Source organism: Trachurus trachurus, assembly GCF_905171665.1.
Source record: "Trachurus trachurus genome assembly, chromosome: 17".
In the NCBI taxonomy this organism is placed as follows: Eukaryota; Metazoa; Chordata; class Actinopteri; order Carangiformes; family Carangidae; genus Trachurus; species Trachurus trachurus.
The window spans coordinates 23,310,733-23,336,756 of NC_139900.1; the positions used below are offsets into that span (position 1 = coordinate 23,310,733).

The following is a 26,024-nucleotide window of genomic DNA, read 5'->3' on the forward strand; positions in this document are numbered from 1 at the left end:
ACAATTAAAGGTAACAAACCTACTGCTATGACTATAGCGATTATGGCAATGGGCCAATTTGCTAAAATGTTGAACTATCCCTATATAGTAGCTCATAATGCTTAAATCCAACAAACATTCGAGTTCATACAGGTTGAAGAAAAATATGGAGTTATGAAGTTTATTTGTGGAAATCCATCAAATGTTTGGTGAAATATTTCACTGAAACTCCTGTGTCAGAAGGATTCTTCCACAAATGTATCAAAGGGTACGGAAGCCCTAAAGGGTCATACATACATACATTTTATTCCATGCGTTTTCTCATGATAACAAGATAATTTTCCTCCGTTTTCTCGTGATAACAAGATAATTAATTTGAGATCTTGAGAAAACAAAACGATAAGTATCTGCCCCAGTGTGCGAAATACGGGGCAGATCCTACCCCTGAAAGCCCCTAAAGCAAAATTTGAAGGGGGTCTCAAATTTTATCAAAAAATAAAAAATAAAAATTAATTGCACAGGATAAGACAGCAGCCGACAGATATGACGTATATCTGTTGGGCAACATAGTCACTGTTTGTCCCTTCAAATTAAAGTTTGTGACGTGTGTGATTGGATGTTTTCCCTCTCTTCAACTGTCTCGCTTCAGTTTTTGCCGGTGTCGGTCGGCAATGTGAAATGTGGTGCGCACCTGTTTCTCTCTCGCATGCTCACTCGCTCACTCTCGATCCGCATATGAAAAATAAAAACTAGTGCGGAAGAAATAGGCCTACAGACGCATACTGTAGTCACAGTAATTCAATGTCGTGGTTGCTGTGGTCACAAGGAGTTATTAGGCTTTTTTTGTTTGTTGGGCTTTGGGGGTGCGTCAGCTGTCAGAAATTTGAAAGGGGTGCGCAGCACAAAACGTTTGAGAACCACTAGTCTATTAAATCATTGCAGGAAACATCATTCAGTGTAGCAATGTCAGAGGAGCAGGAGAAAACGGAGGAAAATTATCTCGTTATCACGGGAAAACGGATGGAATAAAATGTATGTATGTATGACCTTTTAGGGCTTCCGTAAAAAGGTTATCCAAAACATTTGTTGACATGTTTAATTCTCAGACATGAGAGTACCAACCATCTGACATTGCAACCTCCAGAGCTACACAGATGGCGCACGGCTTCAGTGGATTTTGGTTTGTATACATATGATTTCCCATAAATCGATATTGCTTGTTTACATGAGAATATTTATTTTAACTCATTGAGTGCCGCGCTCCTTTCCAAAGTTTTAGTCAAGTGTACCGGCAATTTAGACCATTTTTGACTTTTTATGTAGAGCCACAGTGTATTCTATATTATTGCCACCAACACATACTGTGGCTCAATTGAAAGGTTTAACTTAATGCTTCAAGTGGCCACAAACCGTTTGTTTCTACGTGCCTCCGTTCCTGAGAAAAGTCAAGCTAAACATGGCTGGGTTTCACCAAAATCCCTCCTTTTTTTCTAGAAAAGGAGATAGAGTGTCTTTTATGAAAGGTGCGCTGTTTGTGTCTGTCGCTCTTCTGACACTCGCATTTCTGGATCAAAGGGCTCGTATAAGATAAATATATACAACAATGGTTGTTCTATTCACAAAACCACCAGCGGGGGCGGGGGGGGGGGGGGGGGGGGCGCCACTAAACAACAATAACACAGACGCACCGTGCCGTGTCACAGCTTCTCCCCGCGGAACGTGAGGGTCAGTCGGCCACCGCGGCTCGGGAAGACCGGTCCCGCCGGTGGTCGCGGTCCTTCTGTGGTTCGGGTCGGTGATGCCGGTCTGCTTTGGCCCAGAGACCATCAGATTTTACCGCGGGAGGACTTTGGGGAGGACACGGTGTTGCTCCAGCTGAAGACCGGGCGGACTGTCGGCTGAGAGCTTCCTGTTTCTGCTCCGAGCAGCTCGAGCAGCTGGAGCAGCAGCGCGGGTGAGAGCAGAGCAGCTGCGCTGCATCTGCATGCAGAACTCGTTTGCAGAAGCCGAGTTATGATAAAAACTTCCAGATCATGAGCTGTCATGTGACTTTGATCGTCATCTATTTCAGTTCTCCTCGTCGTAGAGTCCCCAAATTTACATATAATGTGTATTAAAGTGTCTATTTTCATAATTTAAAAAAAAAGCAAAAAACGTAAAATTACGTTTTTGGCACTCAACGCATGGGAACGAAAAACGAGAAATTACGTGGTTGGCACTCAATGAGTTAAAATACGTTAGTGCAGTGGTGTGAAAATTAAAGGCAGACACGATGATATTATCAAAATAGATTTTATTCTAGACCTTAAGATCTGAGTGATATTACAACAGTCAGATCAGGAGGCTGCAGACCAGCAACCATGTGAGTGAGAGAGAAAGAGAGTACAACGTAGGTGAGGGCAAAGACAACACAAAAAAAAAATCTGCAAATTGGTATTTACATGTTGTGTTATAATACATCAAGAATTAAATCCAAATTTTATAATGTTGTTCTTTTTGAGTACATGGCTACAAATAAATCAGAATTACAAAAGTTTTGAGAAGTACAAAACCTTCAAGGGCTCTCCAACATAGCAAAGATAGAGTCAACATTAGTACTTTCGGTAGGAACAAAAAATAGCAAACACACTTGAATGCAGTGTAAAAAGCTTATGATCTAAAAACAAACCATTATAAAATACCATTCCACTGTCATAGACAACATTTGAAATAGTGTCTTTGTGGTACAGTCCAATCACTGCTGACTGCGTTAAAGCAAACTTCAAAATAGTCTTTAGCTTCAGTACAAAATTCTTTTTTTTTTTTTTAAACAAGTAACATTCTGAACAAAATCTCTGAAACATCTGACGATGTGAGTGAGTGTGTGTGTGTGTGTGTGTATGTGTGAGTCAAGCCGTTAGATGTTAGTAATGGCTACGAGATGAAGTTGGCTCGGCCCATCTCACCGAGGACTCAGACGAGACGCTGTTCCCCCACCGTTCCCCACTGTGACACTGCACACTTCCTGCATCAACTCTGATTCAACTTGAAGAGCATTTGAAACATCAGGTGTGTCTATGGTGGCTGGAATAAACACACCTCCCTGTTTCTCCATTTTAGCCTAAAGTGCAGAGACAGAAAACCCTTCGATAGGCTGCTCTTTTTTTTTCCACGGCTATGACTGTTTAATAGTATTTTATAAAAAACCATTGCTCATGGTCACGACCCTGGTGATGCACAGCAACATCTCATACTATATTTCAAGCATCTTCAAAAAGTTACTTTAAAATCCACCCTTAGCACACGAGTGGCATAGAAAAAAATCCCCTGTGATAGCACAGATATATATTTATATTATATGCAGATACCATGTTACATGAAGTCATATGCTGCAAGTCTGCTCTTTAACAACAAGCACAGATATGCCTCAAAACAGCAAATCTGAACACTACAAACAAAAAGCGCCGTCTATCCGTGCATAGGCCTTAACACAGCCCGTCTCCAGAGTGTGTGTGTGTGTGTGTGTGTGTGTATGTATGTGTGTTAATGCTGGACAACAACTGCCTGACAACAGCAAACCAAAGCCAAGGACTGTAGTGTGTTACTTGGGTTAACACTGGATACGAAAGCCGCACACGTCACAGACTGATAAAGTGTTGGGGTGGCTCGCCGTCGCAACGGGCTGCTCTACATGACGCGCTGATGATTTGAAACTCATAGATGTTGATTCACTGTCAAAGAGTCGAGTGAATGTCGAGTCATGTTTACGAAGGTGCGATCCAAGACCCTGTGCCTGCAGAGGGAGTGGTATGACCAAGCAGGGGAAACAGGACACAATAGACCAACTCAGTCTGATTATCATTCAGCACTGGATGCAAGCACAATGATGACAATTAATGGTTTACGTCAGATGGACTCAAGCCATTAAGGGCTTGATTTCCCATATCTCTCTCTCTCTCTCTTTCCCCACAGATCCCAGAAGCTGCACTGATGCCAGAAAGCAACCTACTGCTGTGCCACGTTACCTCACTACTGACACAAAAAGCACAGCCGTCTACTCTTAAGCTTAGGACGCAGGTCCGGTGATGAGCTCAATGACAGGAACCTCCGGCTGACTGCGCTGTAACTGTCTTTCTGCCCAGCACACCGTTAGAACATGAGAGTGACATGGTGTTGAACAGCGACACAGATTATCTCTCAGCCTGGAGGTTTGGAATTTTTAGAGCTCTATATATTAACCTGATGAACTGTGAAAACCTGAAAACCATTTCTGAGGATAAAAATTGCAAAAAACAAAGGACAGTTCACCCTTTGATTAACTGCTTTTGACTTTGTTAAAAAAAATGGCAAAAATGGAGCAAATCTACTGGATAAAAATAGTTGACAAAATTATAAACCACTTTATCTTTTGCGCTGTACATCTGCATTTTTGAACCTTGAAGAGTGCCAAGACAAAGATGAATGGACCTCGCAATGAACAGCTTTGAGCACCCATTGTAAAAGACAAAAAACTCTCGACCCCCCCATCCCCCCCTTCTCTCCCAACCCACATGTAATATAAAACCTACAGAGATCAGAAAAATCCAAATTCAAAACAACAATGTCCACAGGACACCAAATGCTGACATATGCAATATGCACACACCAACAGAGAACAAAAATCTTTAAAAATCTGGTACAAAGGATAAAAAGAGGAAAGCAAGAAGAATCCAGGTGTTTTGGTTTGTGTGTGATGGGTCCGACAGGGTTATACTGTGTGTACAACCTGCAGCTTTCCACCTGCAGGTCTGTGAGAGCAACGCGAGTGTCCATACAGACCTGTCAGGTGCATGCGCATAACAACTGTATGTAGTGAAGGTGTGGTCCTTGTGTGTACATGAGGAGGGTGTTGGGGGGGCGAGGGTCTGTTTGGCTGTAATGGCGGGCCATGGCATCTGATGGGACTACAGCAGTGTGGCGGACAGGCAGGGACAGTCAGTCATTTTGGCTATGTACACATTCGTAGTCGGTCCATGGCTCCCGCAGATGAACGTCATTTCCTCAGGTCTAATACGCAAACCTGGAAGAACAGGAAGTGGCAGACGATAAGACACAACGCCACAGTCTCTGTGACGTGAGTGTGAGAAAGAAAACCTGTGGTCTGGGTTTTCGTTTTGAATTCATTCTTATTTCCAAAGAAACTGAAAGCCCCAAAGTTTCTGGCTCAAACACATGAATATGAGAGCTACCTGATGGGAAACGTGTTCAGAAAAAGCAGACAAACGGATCATAAAAGGCTTTATGCTGTGAGATAGGATGTTCAGAGCAAACGATTGTGTCGGCTGACTTTTTTTTTTTTTGCTTTGTTTTGTCCATAAATGTAGAAACTGTACAATGCCATGATGCATATTCACAGCTTTTATCCAGTATTTTGCAGAGGCTCCCGTGGCAGTTCATTCATTTGTCACATTAAATCCTCTCCAGCTCTGTCAGTTTGGCTGAAAAGCATCAATGAACTGAGATTTCCAGGTCTCCGAGCAGATTTCTGACTGGATTCAAAACCAGATTTTAGCTTTGCAACTTAATGACATCACTCCCAAACTTTCTTGTCCAACTGCTTTGGTGCTGCAGTGCAGACTCCGAAGCTGATTTTCTTAAAAAACTCTCTTTATTATTCTCTTATCCTTGATGTGTTTTTGAGCAGATCAGATTCTTAAATGTCCCTCTGACACTTGCCCAACAAACACACATGAATATCCTTTGAACTTAGTGGAAAATTCTGTTTTGCCACCTGCCCAGAAACGCCTGACTGATGCAGTGCTGCAGTCACCTCCCTGGTCCCAGATCTTTTTACAAGGCAACTGTGTTTGGCTGGGAGGTCCCTGCCCAGGTTGGTGCTGCAAAACAGTTCCACGTCAAAGGTTTTATTTAATGTTTCTCTGAGTTTGGTTTGCACTGACTAACGCTTAGTCGTTGTGAAGCAATAACACAGGCTCTTCGTTTCCTATAAAGATGATTCATTGATCTGACTAATCATTCAGGCCTTAGTGGCTCTATCTTGTGACTAATTGCAACATCATCTGCTTCATTTTGATTGAACTTGAAATGCTACATTTCAGAAAGTCTGCTCAGTTTAACTTCCGACTGTCACAACAGCTATGTTGAAACTCTGATCTTCAGACATGTTGCCAATACCCGCACAGACTGGAGACTGCATTAGTCAACAATCCCAATTAGTCAAGTTCCTTCTGCATTACTGAAAGACGAGAAGTTCTGTATCACAAGTCCAGCACTGACCCCAGGGATTTCCCTGGGTATTTTTTGAGATTGGCAGAGTCTCCCCTCTTTCCTCGAAAGGAGACTCCCACATGCTTTAGCTTTACACTGCTGACTTGTATAATTAGAACAGAAACGTCCTGTAATTTTTAGCCTTCAAAGATTACATTCAGACCTACAAACTCTGGAGTAGTGAAAAAGGTGACAACATACAAAACTAAAACCCTCTTCATTCACTTCTACTACCCTGGTTGACATAAAAAAGGTGACTGTAGCCAAAGGGTGACTAGTTTGCAGGTGTGTACATTACTCTTTACATTGTGACAGCTCAGAGTACTGTCAGGTATTGTCCCCCCTCTATACGGGCTTTCTTTTCCTTTTAAACGGGGCATAGCTCGGTGGGAAACAGTAGGAGAGACGCAGCCCGAGGGGGAACCGGGATCTGACACAGTGCACATGATGCGTGTCTACATTGAAAGTAATGGGTTTGTGGGCACAAAAGATGCTACATCTGAACGGCCTCCATGCACGCGCTTTAACCAAGGCGGCGGCAATAATAACCCAGGTGGCCCGCGTTTACCTCAGATAGGCGGGGACAACCCTGCTCTAACCTCAGTGCCAACCGATTCTAACCTGACACCACCACCCCATTTTATGCTGTCAACTTATCAGGGTCAAGCCTTTGAAACACAGGGCTCACCCACAGAGTTACTAGGTCAGTAGTCTGCTGTGAGGGGTGTACACAGATAGCCTGATGCATCAGCCGCTTATTTCATTACATTTCATATAGCGTCTGAACACGAGCCATAGGGATTCGTTTGCTTCCGGGAGGCGGTTGCTTACATTTGCTTCAACTAATCGCTGCTGCTTGGTTGTCACGTGTGCTATACACCGGTTAAGCTCATAGGTTAATCTTGAGCGCTTGAGTTCAACGTCATCGCCTTCACTTACCCGTCTGTTCGCTGATTGGTCCGTCCGCTCTGGCGGACGGAGCAAACCGAAACGCATTGCTAGTTCCCTGACTACATGGTTGAGGCAAATGAAATTTGCCGGAACCAGTAGGCGGCGCTAGCCTGGCTAGTACACAGAGGCCAGAGTTGCAGAAGGAGGCACAACTTACCGATCCATCTGATGCGCTGGCTCCAACTTTGTCCCCTGTGGCGTTCCAGCACACCTCGAAGATCCCTCCCGTCCCCCGGTAGCTGTGGACTAACGCGCCCGTCTGAGGAGACATGTACACACGTGTAAGGAAAAGGCAAGCAACTTTATCTTTTTGTATTTGTGTCGCTGTACATGCGGTCGTCAGTCCAGACCTGAGTGTTCCAGATGTGGACACACTTATCGAAGGAGCCACTGGCGAGGTGTCTGCCATCGGGGCTGAAGGCCACGCTGTACACGGGCTCCTGGTGGCGGGTCAGTGTGTGGATACACACCCCACGCTCTACGTCCCACAGACGCACTGTTGAGTCAAATGATGCGCTAGAGAGAGAGAGGGAGGGTCACAAAGTTAGCTTAGTGTCAAAGGTCAAGGGCGGAGCATGATAATTAAGGTCAACTGGACATGACGGCTACTAATGACCTGAAATCAAGCTATTTAATCACTTACAGCGGGGAAAATAAGTATTGAACACGTCAACATTTTTCTCAGAAAATATATTTCTAATGGAGCTATTGACATGAAATTTTCACCAGATGTCGGCATCAACCCAAGTAATGCACACATACAAAGAAATCCGAAGTTATGTGTAATAAAGTGAAATGACACAGGGAATAAGTATTGAACACATGAAGTAAAGGAGGGGCAAAAAGGTATGGAAAGCCAAGAAAGCAGCTGGAGTTTGTCAGTATTTAGAATGTAATCCTGTCTCCTATCAGTGCAAAGTAATATCTGCTGGTTTAGTCCTGATTGATGCCTTCTAAAAAGGTTTCTCACCACCAAGGTGTCAGACAATTAGTATTGCATGATTGGTAATAGCAAAGAGCTGTCTAAGAGCTGTCTAAAGACCTACGCAACCAAAGATTTCAGAGAGAAGAGTCAAAACAATAATCAGAAGGAGTCCAGGACCACTGGTGGAGAGCTTCAGAAAGACCTGGAATCAGCAGGTACAGTTGTTTCAAAGAAAACAATAACCGCCATGGCCTCCATGTCTTGCATGGTGTGCGTGCATGGAGGCCATGGCGGTTGAGTGCAATAGTTAAGAGTCAATACTTATTCCCTGTGTCATTTCACTTTATTACACATAACTTAATTTATGGACATTAATGTTCGGATTTCTTTGTATGTGTGCATTACTTGGGTTGATGCCAACATCTGGTGAAAATTTCATGTCAATAGCTCTATTAGAAATATATTTTCTGAGAAAAATGTTGACGTGTTCAATACTTATTTTCCCCGCTGTACATGCAATGTAACTCTGGCCAATGAGCCTGTAGCTTCAAACACAACTCTGGTACCAGAACTGTCTCTTTGGATGCAGGTTCCTATCAGGCCTGTATTCCTGCTACTGGATATTTTATTGATATGGATCTATCGAGGAATGAGACAGCAACCTCGAAGTCTGGTCAGAAGATGAAAAAAGTCCAGGTTATTGTGCCCTGGATTCGTCGGCTAAAGAGTACTGAACAAGTCAGATTTTCTCATAATTGTGAGAGAACATTAAGAACCCATTGTTTAGGTTCCTTATTTGAGATTATAGGACAAACTACACTCTGTGCCAATTTAGTGCTATGAATAGAAAACTACACTGCAGTAATTGAATCAAATGACACAAGAGGGAGATGTAATCTCACCTGGCCAACATGAGGTTGGCGTTGGGGTTGTTGGTCCCGGGGCCTGTAGGGCTCCACTTGATGGTATAGATTTCTTTGCTGTGGGCCTGAAGGTCATGCACACATGTATCCTGTTTCATGCTCCAGATCTATGCCAGAAAGAGAGGATGTGATCATTTTAAAAAGGCAGCTGTTAGATTGGTGGGTTACAAATCGTAAACACTTTTCTTTACAAGGTGTCCCACTTCGTGCTTTCTTTGGCTGTTATGTGACATTTACCACGTGTGTATTGTGTGGACTGACCTTGAGTGTCATGTCGTCGGAGCAGGAGGCCAGCAAGCTGCCAGTGGGATCCCACTTGATTGCGTTTACCTCGTTCTAGAGTGAGAAAGATTTAATATCACAGAAAAGAAGTTAATGTGATTTACACAGGCAGCAGTTGATTTAGATACGGCACAGCTATATGTATATTTATAGCATATATACACACACACACTCTCTTCAGACATACAATACAACATCCCAAATAGCAGAGAGGGATTTTTTCTGAATGTACCCAGAGTGGTCCCACGAAACCCTTCCTGTTACCCAACAGTGGTTGGCTTCTCATTTCCCTCCCTCTAAGAAACACACAGAAGATCCATGTCTCACCGTGTGTCCCTGGAAGGTCTTGACAGGTCTGTCCTGACCCAGCTTACACACATGGATGCACATGTCTGTGCTACAGGAGGCAAACGTGTTGTTGCTCTGCCAGTCTACGTCAAGAGCAGGTGCTGTTGGGAGGCAGAGACAGAGCTTAGAGCGGTTGCAGCAGTTGGACATGCAGGCTGGACAACAGGAATCTGATGGTCTGAATATAGATTCCTTATTACCAACCTGTATCTCTAACCATAAAGAACGACAACATAGCACTTAAAGCTTATGACTGTAACACACAATTAGCACTTTAATTCGAGGGTTTGGTCCATTATTGTCAAACTGTGAAGATGGGTAGGTTGAATATGATGACAGATATCAGTCTCAATATGTGAAAAAAAACAAAAAAACAAAACATAATGACAGAAAATAAAGCACGTATCATCATTATGGTCTGACTGCAGTTCAGTAGAAGCTAACGTCCGTCTAACAACAGACTCCTGCATTAAAAGTCATGTGGAATAATCCAGTCAACTCCTGTCACTCACCCGAGTGGAAAGGAAATTGTTGCTTTGCCTCTCCTGTGTGTGCGTCCCAAATAATCGTGGTCTGTGTGAAGGAAGAGATTTTCATTATTTACGTATAAACATCCATATCATATATTACATGCATCTCAGGCCTTCTACCTGCAAGACAGCGGCACTTGGGCATTAATTGTGTACAGTCAAGGTTAACACTGGGTGTTATTACACTTCAGTACACTAGATGGCAATGTTGAACAATGTCCTTAAACTGTTGTTTTGCAGTGGTTTGGTGACAGGATGACAGTGTCTGATGTTAGATGGGAATGTATCTGGCTCACCTGTCAGACCTTCACATTTGTGGTCTGTAAACAGACCCTGACATACAGGGTACACATGCATGCCATTCGTATGATGTGCGTCTCCCTTTTAGTACCTAATGTTTATAGGACATGTTTATCTATGATAAAGTAGCTATGGGTGTAGCTATTTATTTTGGACTGTTATTTTTTTTATCTTTTTCTTTCCTAGTTTAGTACACAAAAGTTAAACAGAGCCCAACGTGATGTCTTCAAATCACAAAGAGCAGACAAACTTTTGTCCAAGGAGTGGGAACTAATTTTTTTACATTTTTTCCTTTGCTAAAAACTTCACAATTCATCAAGTTTCTAAATAATAACCAATCATTGACTTGACTAGTAGCACTAAAAGCAAAACAGAATCCACAGCTTCATTTTAGAGTGCAGCCCTCTAGTGTGCATTATCTTTTCAAAAATACTGATAGGTTTTTCCAGCAGTCGTCAAGAGAAAACAGCAAGTCATGTTAAAGCCATTTACCACCAGGAAACTGATATTTCTTGGAAAAACCATTCCTCTTTGATGGGGATCATCTGCTTAAAAGGACCAACTTATTGTGTGGTACAAAGAAAGTGATGATTTGGCAGATATTGCAATTGGGATTTCAGCTGGAGTGATCATTTCTGTATTTCATTTTCACTGGGGGAAAATAGACAGATATGGCTCTTGGCCAAATGCAATTTCAGTTACACTTTTAGAAATTGTTGAGCCTAAGAATGAACCCTGGAATGAAAGGATCAATTATGGAAAACATTTTATTCCTCACCTCGCCATTCAAAATTAAACATGTCTGACTTCAGCTGGCTATGATGATATTTCAACAGGCTCCAGGCGGATAAAACTGACTAATAGATATTTCAAGAAATGTTTAAATTTTGGGAAAAAACTTCACTGCTCACAAACTCGGTGGGCATTTAGCCAGCTTGTTCAGGGCAAAAAATCAATCAATAAGCTTTTACCTTGTCTACGCCAGCACTGAGGATGAAGTTTCCTTTCTTATTCCACTTGAGTGCAAATATAGGACCTTTATGTTGACCCAAAGTACTGGCCAAGTTGCCTGAAAACAAAACAGAAAATAAACCCAGCACAGCTTAGAAAGAGAGCAGAAACATTTCTCCACCAATATATCCTTGTTATACAAACTGATATTCTTACCATCTTTTATCCATATTCTAGCAAAGCCGTCGTATGAGCCTGTTGCCAGCAGAGTTCCCTCACTCTGAAAGAGACATATAATTGTGATTAGTCAGCAGCAGGTGACTTTAAATCAATTTAGGCTTCATTTGCATATCCTGGTTCATAATTATGCCTTAATGAGCAGGTAAATTAAAATTTTCTTCACTAATGATACTGAGCAATAAATAGTTTATGACATAAAATATTAGCGTTGATTTGGCATTGTGCATTGACTTGTACTACTCAGGAAAAAAATTGTTTGCGGCTGAGCAGCATAAAAGGCCTGTTCCCCTGTGGGAGAGACTCGCCCCCATATATCTGGTTGGAAGGAATGCCTCTAGCAGAAGTAGTGGCCACAGGCATGCACACACACACAGCGCTAGATTAGATTACTAAAAACTGCACTCAGTGGAACAGACGCACACAATCGTGACGTTCAACTGCACACACACACACACACACACACACACACAGACACACACTCACATTCCAGTCTAGTGAGGTGACGTCTTTGTTGCTGGGTACGTCCTGGCCCCCTTCCCGTATGCAGTGCCTCAGAACCAGCTGGGTGGATCCGCCTGTGCTGTTCTCACTTAGGTTCCAGATCCGCGCTGTCGAGTCCCCGGACCTGCCCGAGTCAGCAGACACACACAGACACACAGACACACACACAGACAACCGAGCGTTATGCACCATAACTTGGCTTTGACTTTTAAAATCAGTGATGAAAATAATATCAAACTGACCATCGTTGCTCGAGTAGGGTTGGGGTTTTAAGGCATTTTATCGAACCTGAACCCAGTATCAATTCCGAAATCTTTTTAAAACCCTATTAAACCTTTTCACATCATCTGTTGAGGAAAAAGGAGAAAGAAGTTTTACAAGCACACAACTCAGTGACTTTGATTTCCTGTGCCAGATGCATTTATCTCCAATTTCCTTTAATTATGAGAGGGATAGTATCTATGATCAGGAGCTGTGATTAGGTGAACACACGGTATATGTATCTAGTTTGATGTTCACCTCTGTTTGGTTCACTACTTAAATAAATGAGCACTAAACTATGTCTTTTACACAAGACATGGTCTAATGATATTTTAGAAAGACGATTGAATCCTTGTTTTTGCTTAGTTTGGAAAACTAGAATAACTCCTCACCGATCAGGGAGGAGAGTATTAATGCTATAGCTCAGGGTAATGGCCATTTTACAGCTGGACAGAGCCTATCGTGGGACGGGTGTTTAGAGTTTCATAATCCTCAAAGTCCAGAGAATCGTGATGAGACCGGCTGGTGCATCTTCTCCAATCGTGTTTAGCTTGTTTTGAGGGATCTCCCTCAACACAAGCTGGGCAGAGCGGGCGGAGATGTAAACACATGACATCATCAAAGGCAACAGTCTATTCAACGAGAAGACTTTAGAACAACAAAGGCTGATGTGGCTCTAACAAAGCTGTGCTATAAAATGAGAACACATTATAATGCAATTAATAAATAAGAGCTGTTTGAGTTACAACTAATGAGCTCATTTGTTGTCCCTCACGGGCAACAAGCCTTGAGTGACTCATTGTTACTAGGAAATCCATCACTTCTAGCCTCACAGGAATACTCTCAAACATGTTTTGCTTTTTAATTGTTTAATTGTCAGAGATTCTGCTGCGTGACTGAAATTATCTGGACAGGGACGACAAGACTGGAAAAACAATGACTCCACTGGAAAAAGATTTCTTGTGGTGATAAATGAAGTGGAAATACTCTTCTCATCCATCACAAGTTTTCCCTGAACAAGACATGGGTAACCAGATTTTTTAAAATTGATCAAATAAGAAACATTGAATTTGTTTTTAATGTACCCAACCAAGTGTGGACCACACACGGAGCTTGTGGTAAATGTACCACCATGTATTAAAATTAAGTAGTGCGTCAGATGAATGGAGTGTCCAAGAATGACACTTTTAACATGTTGCTCTCTGCGCTGCAGTGAAAACCACGTGGTCAGAGAGAAATGATGAGATACTGACCCAGAGGCGAGGAGGTCGTTGACTGGGTTCCAGGCGCAGATAAAAACTTCAGACTCATGCCCCCTCAGGACCATGGCTTTACTCTGGGGGATCTCCACATCCCTATCAACCTCCATCATTTCTGAGTGGTGATCTACAAGGAGAAGAAACACAATCTTTAGACCAAAGGTTTACATTCAGTAAATGATCAACTACTGTCTAGCTTCAGGGAGTTTCTCATCTCCACAGAGGATCTCTGGAGTTCAGCCATCGTGACCTTCAGCTTCTTGGGTCACCTGTCACACCAAGGTCTTTTCCTCTGACTACACTGTCTCTCAGCTCCTGGAGGAGTTCAGGTTGTTCCAGACTTCTTTCATTCAGGAATAGGTAGCCCACTGGTGCTCTTGGGACCTAGCTCCAGGGCTCCAGACTAACTTTTTATTTTTTTTTACTTGGGAGCACAGTGGCCCCCATCTTAAAATTTTAGGAGCGCAAACAGAAAATTTAGGGGTGTACACCGTAAGTCGACTTGCAAAGCAAACATTCACATTTCCTTTTCATTCACAATCCTCACACACATTGGCCTGACACCTGTTATGACAGATACCAGATATTTTGGGTCGCCCCTCAGGGCTCGACAGTGCGACTGTTTTGCTCGCATTTGCACGGGATATTTGATAATATCCCGTGCAAATAAAAGATTGCATTCAGTCGCATCAGTGCGACTCCGACAGAAACTGCATGCACCGCTTTGCATGCTGTTTAAGGTGAGCAGTATTTTCCCCCCTGCCTGTTTGGTGATTTTGGCCGCCGCATTGATTAAAGCTTGTGTACATCGGGGCCGTTCAGATGTAGCCTAACGTCTTTTCCGCACATTACTTTCAAGGTAGACGCGCGTCATGCACCGTAGGAGCGCACATTCGGTGCGAAGCGCTTTTTTGTTGTGCACGTTCGACCTGCTTCTTCCTCCGGTACACGGTCTCGGGCTGTGTCTCTCCTACTGTTTCACACGGAGCTCTGCCCCGTTTGAAAGGTGAAGGAAGCCCTTAGGTGGAAAGACGTGGCCTCCGAGGCTACCGCGGAGCTATCAAAAAAAAAAAAAAAAAAAACGCTTGTCACTGTGAGAACAGCTGACATGTGGTCACAGTCTCACAGTGCAACATTCATATAAACTTCAACCTCAAAGCTCCCCGTCTGACCTGTCCCTGAACATCACACAGGGGCAACATGGAGCTGCTTGTGTGACAGGTTGTTGAGGAAAAATGTTTGGTGTTTTTACTGTTCTCAAATGTAAAAATGGGTCATGTTGGACCCTCAGCATTATTTAAGGCTTAAACAGCCTGCTACTTAAACATTTTTCATTGTGCTCCTAAAAAATCTTAGTGTAGAGCCCTGTATGTAATGTTAAACTTTTTATACTGAGGGAAATATACAGTAGGTTTACTGCTCATCAATACCCCCACCCCTGGGCCACATGCACACACATACAGCGCAAAACTAAAAACTAATATTGGTTGTAATAAATATTCTATTTTCTCACACATATTTGCATTGTTTGTCTTTCCTGATTTTTGTTAAGGCAAAGAGCCAGTTATAACATTAAAAATTAGTCTACAGGGTTAGGATTATAGGCTAAATCTACTTTATTTGTTTGAAAATGATATTTTCACCAAAACTGCAAAATTCTTATTGTGCTACTAAAAAATGTTGTGTGCTACTAAATTTTTCAGCATGGTAGCACAGTGCTACTTGGAAAAAAGCTTAGCGGCAAGCCCTGCCCCTTCCACGTCTCAACAGTATTAAAAAAAATGCGTAAATAGATGAAAGATTTACTTGTACCGTCTCAACCTTTAGGCCCCATTTAGGGGCAGTCTGGAGCGCTGAGCTCTGCAGACAGTTCCTCCAACCTTGCAGCTTGATTTTTGCTCCAATATGCAGTATGAGCTGTGGAGCTGTGTGCCTTTCCAAAACATCGGCTGAATCGACTGCAGGTGGAATCAAGTTGTAGAATCTCAAAGATGATCAAGAGTAATAGGAGGCACCTGAACTTTAAATAAATATCCTAAGTTCTGTTTACACATTGTTGCGTACCGAGCGTAGATTGATGTGGGAAATAGGATTTGTTCTGTATAAGGCTGCAACATAAGACATAAAAAATTGAAAGGGCTGTGGAGACTCTCTGAAGGCACCGCGTTTAAACAGCCAAGCAAACAAACCAGATCCTTTGAAATGTTTGACATCATCTCATTTCCGAGGAACCTCCAGTCCCACAGCAGCACATGTGCTCCATCGTCTGATGTTGGTAATTCAAACAGACCGGCGACGCCAGTGTTTTTTGGCATGTGTCGAGTAAATGGCACTGCACTGAATGAACAGCAGCTTGAACAGCTGACAGCAGTGGAATTAAAGGGCAGGATGTGCTGTTGCTGAAAGGCCAGAGGTGTTTGTACCACACACAGTTTGTCCAAAAGGTGGGCAGCGGGTGTGAAATACAAGTTTGAAGTTGCTGCCAACCGTTTCAAATAAGTAAGCAAAGTCTTGTCTTCACTGAGACCCTAAATCAAGTCCCCGGGAGCCATCTATAGTTTAATTACGAGGCCCAAGGTGTTGTCGTGATCAAAACATGTTGGGAAAAGGAGGAGGGTCTAAAGAAAAACAACCAAACTTCATTTTTGCCTCTATGCTATAACAAACGAAGACATTAGGAGAAGGTGGGCATAGACATGGAGACCCAGACAGAACAAACCCATGTGGAAACACATGCAGGTTTAAGGAAAACCAGAGTAACTTCATGTAATATCAAGTAGGTCACAAACATTTTACACCAGACAGAATCCTTAAGTTGTATCACAGCTGTTATGAGAAAGAGGGAACAAATCCTATTCACAGGCAAACTCAAACACATTTCTCCCACAGGAACGAGGGGGTTAGGTTTAACTCCTCATGTAATGAGAAGAGCCTTTCAGTCTTTCACAACATTCAAGTCATGACTTAAGCTGTTGAGTTGTTCCTTCACTTATGTGGGAGATAATTATGTACCATTATATACAACCCATTTCATTTAAAGAAGTGCACAGTGATAGAAATTTAGGTCACACCACCCAGCCATAGGCTTATTTATTTGCCAACTTTCTGCTGCGTCATCATCCAAAATAACAGCTTTTATATAAAAGTGTCAGATTGTCAAGTAAAGGGGACAGATATTCACAGTGAACCTGATAAAGAGGTAAATACCACTATATCTTTTACACTTTAATCTTCTTATTTTAAGTATTTAACCCCAAAATGACATCCTGCTGAAGACATGAACATGAAATAAATCCTGCAGTGTGATATGACCATATTTTCCACCAACACTAACACAAAAAAACACACACCCATTTGCTGAAGATCTGATTCAGAGACTGAATAACCATGAGCGAGCTTACTGGCTATGGCGTGCGATCCATTTTCCTCTCCGTTGGCAGCACCCTCTCCGTTCTTTGTGCTTCCTTGGGGTCCTGTGTTGCTGCTGCCGCTGCCGCTGCCTGCCGCCGCCTGCTGCTGCTGGGCCAGCTTGTCCCTGTAGGCCTGCTGTCTGGTCTGGACGACATCTGGCATCACGGCATCGATCAGAGACAGCGACTCAATGGGCCGCCCGTCAAATAAGGTCCCGTCCTACACAGAAACCACAGAGTTTCATAAAACCACATTTTCCTCATCTAAATACAGATTTGCTGTTAATTATTGTACCACCATCAATGTACCACATCAGTAGGGGTGTACCAAAAAATCGATTCACATAAGAATCGCAATTCTCATTTAATACAATTCAGAATCGATATAAAATGTCCCAAAATCGATTTTAAAAAATAAAACAATGAAAGAAATTCTATGGAAAATCCATTTCCTTAGAATTTAAAAGGCAGCGGTTTAACTACACTATTGTTTGTTAAAATAAATTAATTTTATGTTGTTACTTAAAGGGATAGTTCACCCTAGAATGATATTTCGCTCATTATCTACTCACCCTCATGTTGACTAAGGGCTGGAAGAATTATCAGAGTCCACCGTCCCTTCTCTTAGTTACAGGGGGTCTCGGCGTAGCAGTGAATTTCAATGCAACGGTTGCAAAGGGACACCGGAGCTCTTCGTAAAAAAACACACACAAAAAAACATCCAAATACCTCCATGATGCTCGTATGTAATGTCCGTCTTGTGCTGAAGCCCCAAATTGCGTAATTGTCCCGAAAAAAAATTAAATAAGTCTATATTTTAAGCTTGTTTGTAGCGGAAGCTTCTCGTCTTCTTCTTCTTCTCCTCTTCCTGGTCCGTCCAAATATCGCGTGATTCGCAGTAACCGCACTGACGCCGGCGCAAATCACGCGATATTTGGACGGACCAGGAAGAGGAGAAGAAGAAGAAGACGAGAAGCTTCCGCTACAAACAAGCTTAAAATATAGACTTATTTAATTTTTTTTCGGGACAATTACGCAATTTGGGGCTTCAGCACAAGACGGACATTACATACGAGCATCATGGAGGTATTTGGATGTTTTTTTGTGTGTGTTTTTTTACGAAGAGCTCCGGTGTCCCTTTGCAACCGTTGCATTGAAATTCACTGCTACGCCGAGACCCCCTGTAACTCAGAGAAGGGACGGTGGACTCTGATAATTCTTCCAGCCCTTAGTCAACATGAGGGTGAGTAGATAATGAGCGAAATATCATTCTAGGGTGAACTATCCCTTTAAGTAATATGTGATATTGCTTTTATGCAACAGTTTCAACAAATCCATCTAAGTACGGATAAATGTTTAAAACTCAATAAATGTGAAAAAGACACTTTAGTCATTCTGTCTTGCAAAGCAGACTGGAGTAGATCATGAGGATCCTTTGCACACCGGTAGACTGAAGCAAAAATATTATGAATCAAATCGTTTTGAATCGAAAATCGATTTTGAATCGAATCGTAGCCCCAAAAATCAGAATTGAATTGTATCGTGAGATAGTAAAAGATTCCCACCCCTACATATCAGTCATGAAAAACACAAAGCTCACGGTGCACTTCCTGCTTATTTATTGTGAGGTTATCCTAATTAGTATCCGACGGTGGACTCTGACCTCATTGATGCTGACTTCAGCCTCCACATACTGCAGGCCCTTCTGGATGATGGAGATGAGGGCAGCAGGGGGCACCAGGGCTCCATTGATGTTGGACTGGCTGATGTGGCTCTCTATGCCAAAGGTGAATGCTGAGTGGGAGAAGCCTGGAAGAGGCAAAATCATTTGGAAAGAAAAATAGAGTCAAAGTTCAATAGTCGGGTGTCGAGAGCTACAGGGGAAATTATGGATATTAGATTCTAAATAATTGTACACACAGCAAATTGATGACTACAAAAAGTATTTGTCACACTGACCTGACTCTTGCAGGTATCTGTAAACGAGGAAATTGACCTCATCGCTGCTTATGCTCATTTTTAGTCCTGGTGATTAAACCATTGGGTCAGCACAGGATAGGAGCCTGTAAAAGCAAACCACAGAGCATTACACATCACAGAAATGAGCTGAGAGGAGCTTTTACTCATCTCCACTAAGCATTTCCATCATTCGCATGCATTAACATCCCACAGAAGCATAAATTGATACTAACAAGTAACATGACATACAGTGGCACGGAGCCAGGTGTAAAAGACACCTGACAGACACACAGACACACACACACAGACACACACACACACACACACACACACACACACACACACACACACACACACACACACACACACACACACACACACACGGAGCGAGTGTGGTGTTACACTACGAGCAGCAGAGTCCAAACTGGCACACGCGATGAAAACCGAGAAGAGGAAGAGGTTAAAAAAGACATCACCTTGCTTGACCTAGATCTTGCAACTTTTAGAGCAGGGAAGTAGGCAAACTGTGCTTGTTCTGCAATTAGATAAACAATGATGTCTCATTCCTCTGTGTTCGGTGGCAGCAGAAACCTCCTGTCTTTAGGCAGGGCACCAGTTTCCATTCATTAACCTACAACTGGAAATAATTACCAGCCGACTTCACAGGGCAGGCGGATATTTTGGACGAAAGCGTCTGGAATAGATGGGCTTAAAACCTCAGCAATAACAGATTGTACAGTTCTTGTGTCCGGCCTCTATATTTATTCATGCAGAACCCGCACTGTTTAAACGAGACTGTGGAAATAAACAAGGGGGTCTGGACGAGGGACAGAACCTCTACTGTTTCCATCGGGCCAGCCGGCTGAAAAAGTCAACATGTCTCTCTGCCGCATCCCGGAGGCTGAGATCCAAGACCAACTGCACCGAGAGGCCTTGAATCTAGTGTAAGCCCTTCGGCAATCTCTAACAAGGTGGTCACAAGCCATGATGGCTAATGTGTGTCACAATGAAACACTACCACCAATACGCCGCAAATGGCTTAATTCAACCATAATCTTAAAATACTGACTTCTATTCAGTCCGATGCCAACAATACATGACAATCTGTCAACAGCAAACAAAACTTAGGCTACTCACTTTATAGTGGGGGCAAAAAGACTAGAACCATGTTCACATTCAAGTAGGTGTTTTTTCCGCTACCCCTCTACTTTACTCTGCCTGCTAGGGCACACTGTGTTTTCCATTGTTTTTTTTAAGGGTCTGTATGGTTAACGCACACTACAATCATGCTGATATGAAACTACTGCTTATCTGATACTAACCTGATTTCATAGGGTGGCAGCAAAATGGCCATTATTATGCAAGTGATGCAAGAGCGTTGAACAGGGTCAGAGCACAGTTACAGGAATAGGTCAGCAGCCAATTCATCTGGCTGACGTAGTGTTCAGTGTTTGAATGTTTTATGAACACCAGGACTGATCGTCAGCTTTATCAACCTGTGTCTCCTTCTCTGAGGGAGTGATGGAGCTACTTACAAGACTGTGGAGGCTGTGATGAAAGTGACCCACCCCCACCTGATTAAATTATATCACGTTGCAATATACTCAGATTAGGGTTGGGCGATGTGCGAGCAGTGGAAGATTGACGATGTGACAGCAAAACAACGCGATGGACCAACCCTAACTCAGATCAATCAGCCTAATTATCAGCTAGCTAGAGAGAAGACGATTAAAAACAACAAGCAAAGTGTTCTCTGAATCTCTTCATTATCTTTAAAGATGATTGTACCATAGAAACAAAACGTCCACCCAAGACTGTAGGCTTCCAATTAAACACATTACGCACCACAACATGGGCAGGGAACAGTGGAACCACTGTATTCAGTGGTTCCCCTACTGTTCTGTTGGCGGGGCGGCCCGCGCAAGCTCCCGCCCCCCTTGAAAAATGGGAAATATAGGAGCCAATCGCGGTCCGAGCGGACCTGTTGGTCTGACTAGTCCAAAACAGTTGGAGCCCTCCACCCGAAGCACCCAGTAAGAAGTTGCAGGCGGGTCGACCAAACATGTCATCTGATTTTTAAATACCAGCGCTCGCCCTCAAAAAACCATCACATGAATGACATGAATGTGATGCAGGCTACGGGGGCGCGGAATAGCAGATGCGCGTCTTTCAGAATAAAATCAAAGCTGAGTCGTTATTTGGAGCCTAAATCAAAATTACACTGGATCCCCAGATCTGGATTCATTCATTCCATCACTTGCTTCACTCGAAATTACAACAACAATGAATTCCATTAACATGAAGCCACAACGAAGACCTTTCCAACACTTGACTTTAGGTCACAACAAGACACGCATATTATTATTACACTGAGATAGGTGGAAAGCGCTTGATTGTTGCGAAAGCTATGTAAACACTTCAGCTATTTTTAGTATATTAAGACATTTTTGGGACATGTAACTGACTAACAGTTGGTCTTGTCATGAGTCATTCCTGCACGCCATCTTCATACTGGTTGAATAGAAAGCTCAATTGCCTTTTCTATGGAGCTCCTAACACTTTTCCATTGCAATGTGATTTTCTGGGCATTAGTAAGTGCATGCACGATAAAAAAGAGGGCCAATTAATTTCTGTACGTGGAAACAACGATTTAACATTGAAAAGTAAGATACACTACCCATGTGAGCTAGATGTCCTCAGAGGTGCATCATATCTTCTCAGCAAGAACCTTCAGTCCCTGGGAGAAAGAGAAAGGCAATTAATTGCAAGCAGTCATCATGCCATCTAGATTATATAAATGACAAAGATTATCCCATTTGACCAGGATGAAATCACTTGAAATGCTCCGACAAATGTCAATATTCTGAGTTATCACATCATTCATCTTAGTCTGTTTATTGATCATTTGGCAAACAGGAAAAATAGGTAATTAATCCCGTTTAATAGTCTGCTTTGCTTTGTGTAAGAGGTATATCCTATGATGAATTGCACTTAAGTGCATGCACAAGAATCACACTAACCCTGTCATTACATAGACAAAAGACACTGTATTTCCATTAGTGGTGCAACACATTAACTTCATTAGAAATGTAACATTTTAGCAGTGTGTCAGGGAGTGGGTGAGAGAAACAGCCAGGAAGAAGTGTTGTGTACAAAGGGGCGTGTCACCAAACAATGAGAGAAACTGGGTCAGCAACATAACAAAAAAAAAAAAAAAAGTCAAAACAGCCAGTGGATAATGTGCTATGCAGGGTTCAACTATCCTAGAAAGGACTGCAACTAAAGGGAAGTGTGCTTATCTTTCCTGTATAGTAAAAGAAACGGTGACATTTCAGATGTGTGAGATGCTTGCGACCTGCAACATCAACTTAACCAGCCGCTCACCTCTGGTAATGGATCATACACAGGTGGCTGAGGTGTTTTACTTTTTAAATTTTTTAACTTTTAAATTATGCGTTATGGATTATGGATTTCGTTTGTATCGTCGCCCGCCAGTCTTCGTGACTGCATGGCCTCCTCAACTTGGACTCACTCCTTTTAAGTAAATACACACAAGTTATGTCACCTTTACTAATCTGCCGGTAGCTAAATTGGCAAGATAGCATGGCAGGCTACTAGCGGAAATACATCCCCCATCCCCCACCGTCAGCAGGCTGAATGGGCTCAACAGACTACAGTGCGTGTCTCCCCCGACACGCTACTGGAGGCGGCAGCAACCAGACTTTGTGCCAATGAATGACTGAAACAAAAAAAAAGCACTTTGCTGCTGCGAAATGAGCGTCAATAAATGCCCCCCCTCAACTATTTATGGTAAACTGGAATATGCTGCAGCGCCGCATTAATTCACTGTGTTTGTAAATATAATCGTTTTATGTAACTCACTACAGTCAGAGGTAACAGTAGGCTGACAATTGCCCACATGTCACGGGTCGCTCAGTGCAGAGTCAACTGGCTTTGTCGGAACTTTTTTACTTCGTGACCCATGAGTAAACACGCAGTACTAGTGTCTTTTTATTTACTCCTCAAACGTGTGTAATTAGCTACTTCTAATGTGAAAAATCACTTAAACAGCCACCACTGCCGTTAGCCAGGCAGCGTTAGCTCCCGGGCTACCATGCGAGGTAACCCTCTTCATACAGCCAGACCCGTCACCACACACATGCCACTCTGCAAGGCGGTCTATCGTTAATTTGTTGCAGGTCATCAACAGTTAGCCACCAAACTGATGCACTCAAGCATATAAAGCCAAACACTTGCTACTTTAAAATACTCCATACAACGCTACAAAAATGTAACTTCAGCTCTTCTTTGATACAACAATTTGACGAGTACAGTGAGGTCGCGAGTCCGTCGCTTCATTCCCAACCTGCTAACAAGCTAGCGCGCTAGCTAACGCTGGCATGCTATGCTAATGACAGTGTTGCTGTAATCTCGTACCTACTTGAATATAACCTTTCAATTGCCGATATCTTCCACAGCTCGTGTGTTCAAGTCAGACCATGTTATCTATTTAATTGACTGCGGTATGGATGGTTTCGCACATATATTAACTATCGTTAGGTTATAATATTGAAGCTAAAGCCAGGCGGTAAGAAGCCAGCAACGGCTTCAGACATTCGACACAGTGGAGTGACCTGACATGCAAAAATGAGCTGCCTGTAACTACTGTTATTTCAAAACTCTACTCGCTTAAAGCTCAATATAACGATTAACCCGTGACGACGGCTTTGGGCAGTGTATTCACTATGTCCCCTGTCGACTACAGCAAAGTAGGACGGATAACTTATGTAAGCATAGTAGCCCAGTGATCCTTACTCATCAATAGCCTTATTTTACATTTCTGCTTAGTGGTGGCACAATATAGCCTAAATGCCATGTAGACAACTAACCTATTTTCCAAACGCGGCAAAACGACACGTCGTGGTTGGTTAAAGTTGAAAACCGTCCTCCAGCGTTGATCAAATTTTAGCTCCTGGTCCGTTTGACGTTTTCACAGCAAAATGGAGCCACATTTCCTCACTGAAACCGACCAATGAGAGGGGAACGAAAAAAAAAAAAACCTAGGCCTCTGGAAGTTTGTACCGCAGCCAAGCACCAGTCACAACAAGAGCGTCCTCGCCCATCCCCCACTACACCTCTTTTTTGCTTGTCTGGTCATCACTAGCCATGGATTAATGACACCCCACCCCCTATCCTTTGCTCAGTCATTCAGACTGAGAAAGTCAACAACAAGCTTACATCATCAGTGCAATCTGTGTTTTACACATTTTTTGAAGCTGTATACATAATCCATAATATAATTCTATTCCCCAGTTTTATCAGCGAAATTAATATCCTGAAAGCGCTCATCCTGTATAAAATATCAAGGATTCACTTGAATGAGAAATGGATGCTCACTGTGAAAATTCACAGTGCATCCTCTTTGGCTGTGATCAGTCACTGCCCCCATTTAGTGGCAACACTGCCTCAGCCTTTTCCTGTGTGAGATGATGACATATCATGAAATCCAGAATTGGGGACCATTAAATTTGTTTTACAGCACTACCAAGTGTGCAGTGTACTCCGTTAATGCTTTGTTGCAAGGGGTTTCTCTCACTGTCAAAAATATAATTATCTCTGCTGGGAACAAACAGTTTCTCATGGTTTGATGGTTTGTGCATCATCGCAAACACAAGAAAACCGAACATCACCCACAACATCAAAATAATATGTCAGTTTGTGAGACGAACATTTTAGCGTTGCAAAAATAGCTTTTCAACAGTCATTGCACTTCAGCTAGGTCTTCAGTGATAGTGCAGCAGAGATACAGAATTTGTTTGCAATCAGATGGCAAAAGTGTAAAAGGTTAGACATTATTTGCATAGCCTTTTTGATTAACTGTTGTTGAGTGATGAATTTGGCTGTTTCAGATAATGGGTGCTACTGCAGTCCACTGATTTGTTACCTTTGCTACCACCCAGTCTCTGAGCTGTTTGATCCACCCACTCAGTTATATCAGTGCTCATCTGGCCCTTTGTCAGCATCTTTACAACTTGTCCACCAGGGACCTCTCAGTCTAGTGGGTGATCGAATGTTATGTTACAATGCACTGTTATTTCTTTACACTGAGCAAAACTGCCTACTCTACGGACTCAGCTGTAAAACCCCAAGGATTGAGCTTTAAGGTCATGCACACTTCACAAAACTGTTCTGCAAAACTGGTTTCAGTTTCAGTGCTGTTTGCCTCCATTGTTCCATTCACTGGTGATTTCCCACATTCTGTCCCTTGTTTCTTTCTCCTCGAGCCAGGATAAACAGAAATATGTGCTCCATCACTCCCACTGTGCAAGGGTGTTTTGGCTGCCAGTGAATAAATGCAAAGCAAATTCCTCCTCCGATGCCAGGCTTTGCGCAATATATGATTCACTCTAGGGGCAAATATTGTGAATTAACTTACCTCATTTCTGTGTAAATTCTACTCACCTTTTTTTCTTTCTTTTTTTTACGTACAGCATGTGCACATAGTGTATTCTGTAAACTAAGAGATTCAAACGATACATGTCAGAATCTCCAAATGTGTTTGCGTTGGTAAACTAAAATATCTCCATAGAATTAGATTAGCACTGTGTCCCTCTTTAAATGTGGGGCCACGAGGGGTGTGTGAGACAGGGACCTAATCTGCAGGACAACAACACGAGGTTGCTAGGGATGATAGCACAGTGGCAACACTGATGAATATGTGCTGTACCTGTTGGCATTGTGTAATTGCTTGGATACAGCCACACAAGTGGCAGCAAGCTTTATCGAGTGCCTTAGCAACTGCAGTTTTGCCTTTTTATGTGTGTGTGTGTGGGTTTGAGATTTATGGTCAGATTTGTGACCATATCTTTTATTCTAACAAAAAGGAACAATAGCTGGAAATCAGCATTAAAAAATACAAACCTCAGTTGCAAGCGTATAGATGTAATAGCGACTCCGAA

The 26,024-nt window shown here is 42.7% G+C and overlaps 1 protein-coding gene across 3 annotated transcripts; it reads right to left on the reverse strand.

Annotated features, from left to right (window-relative positions):
* Positions 1 to 2,255: 2,255 nt before the first annotated feature.
* tbl1xr1b (TBL1X/Y related 1b) lies at positions 2,256 to 24,148 on the reverse strand. 3 transcript variants are annotated; one of them, XM_083991681.1, is made up of 16 exons: positions 23,955 to 24,148; positions 21,743 to 21,802; positions 19,066 to 19,169; positions 18,770 to 18,915; positions 17,098 to 17,326; positions 13,691 to 13,823; positions 12,159 to 12,300; positions 11,652 to 11,715; positions 11,456 to 11,553; positions 10,167 to 10,227; positions 9,634 to 9,755; positions 9,286 to 9,360; positions 9,004 to 9,131; positions 7,527 to 7,692; positions 7,334 to 7,435; positions 2,256 to 5,017 (listed from the first exon to the last, which is right to left on the reverse strand). In XM_083991681.1, exons 3-16 carry the CDS (start codon positions 19,121 to 19,123, stop codon positions 4,991 to 4,993), a joined length of 1,551 nt encoding a protein of 516 aa, XP_083847807.1. In that variant the 5' UTR covers positions 19,124 to 19,169; positions 21,743 to 21,802; positions 23,955 to 24,148; the 3' UTR covers positions 2,256 to 4,990. The 3 variants fall into 3 exon arrangements, with proteins under 3 accessions (XP_083847807.1, XP_083847808.1, XP_083847809.1); XM_083991682.1 differs by lacking the exon at positions 23,955 to 24,148 and adding an exon at positions 23,507 to 23,686; XM_083991683.1 differs by lacking the exon at positions 23,955 to 24,148 and adding an exon at positions 23,503 to 23,670.
* Between the last annotated feature and the right edge of the window lie 1,876 nt (positions 24,149 to 26,024).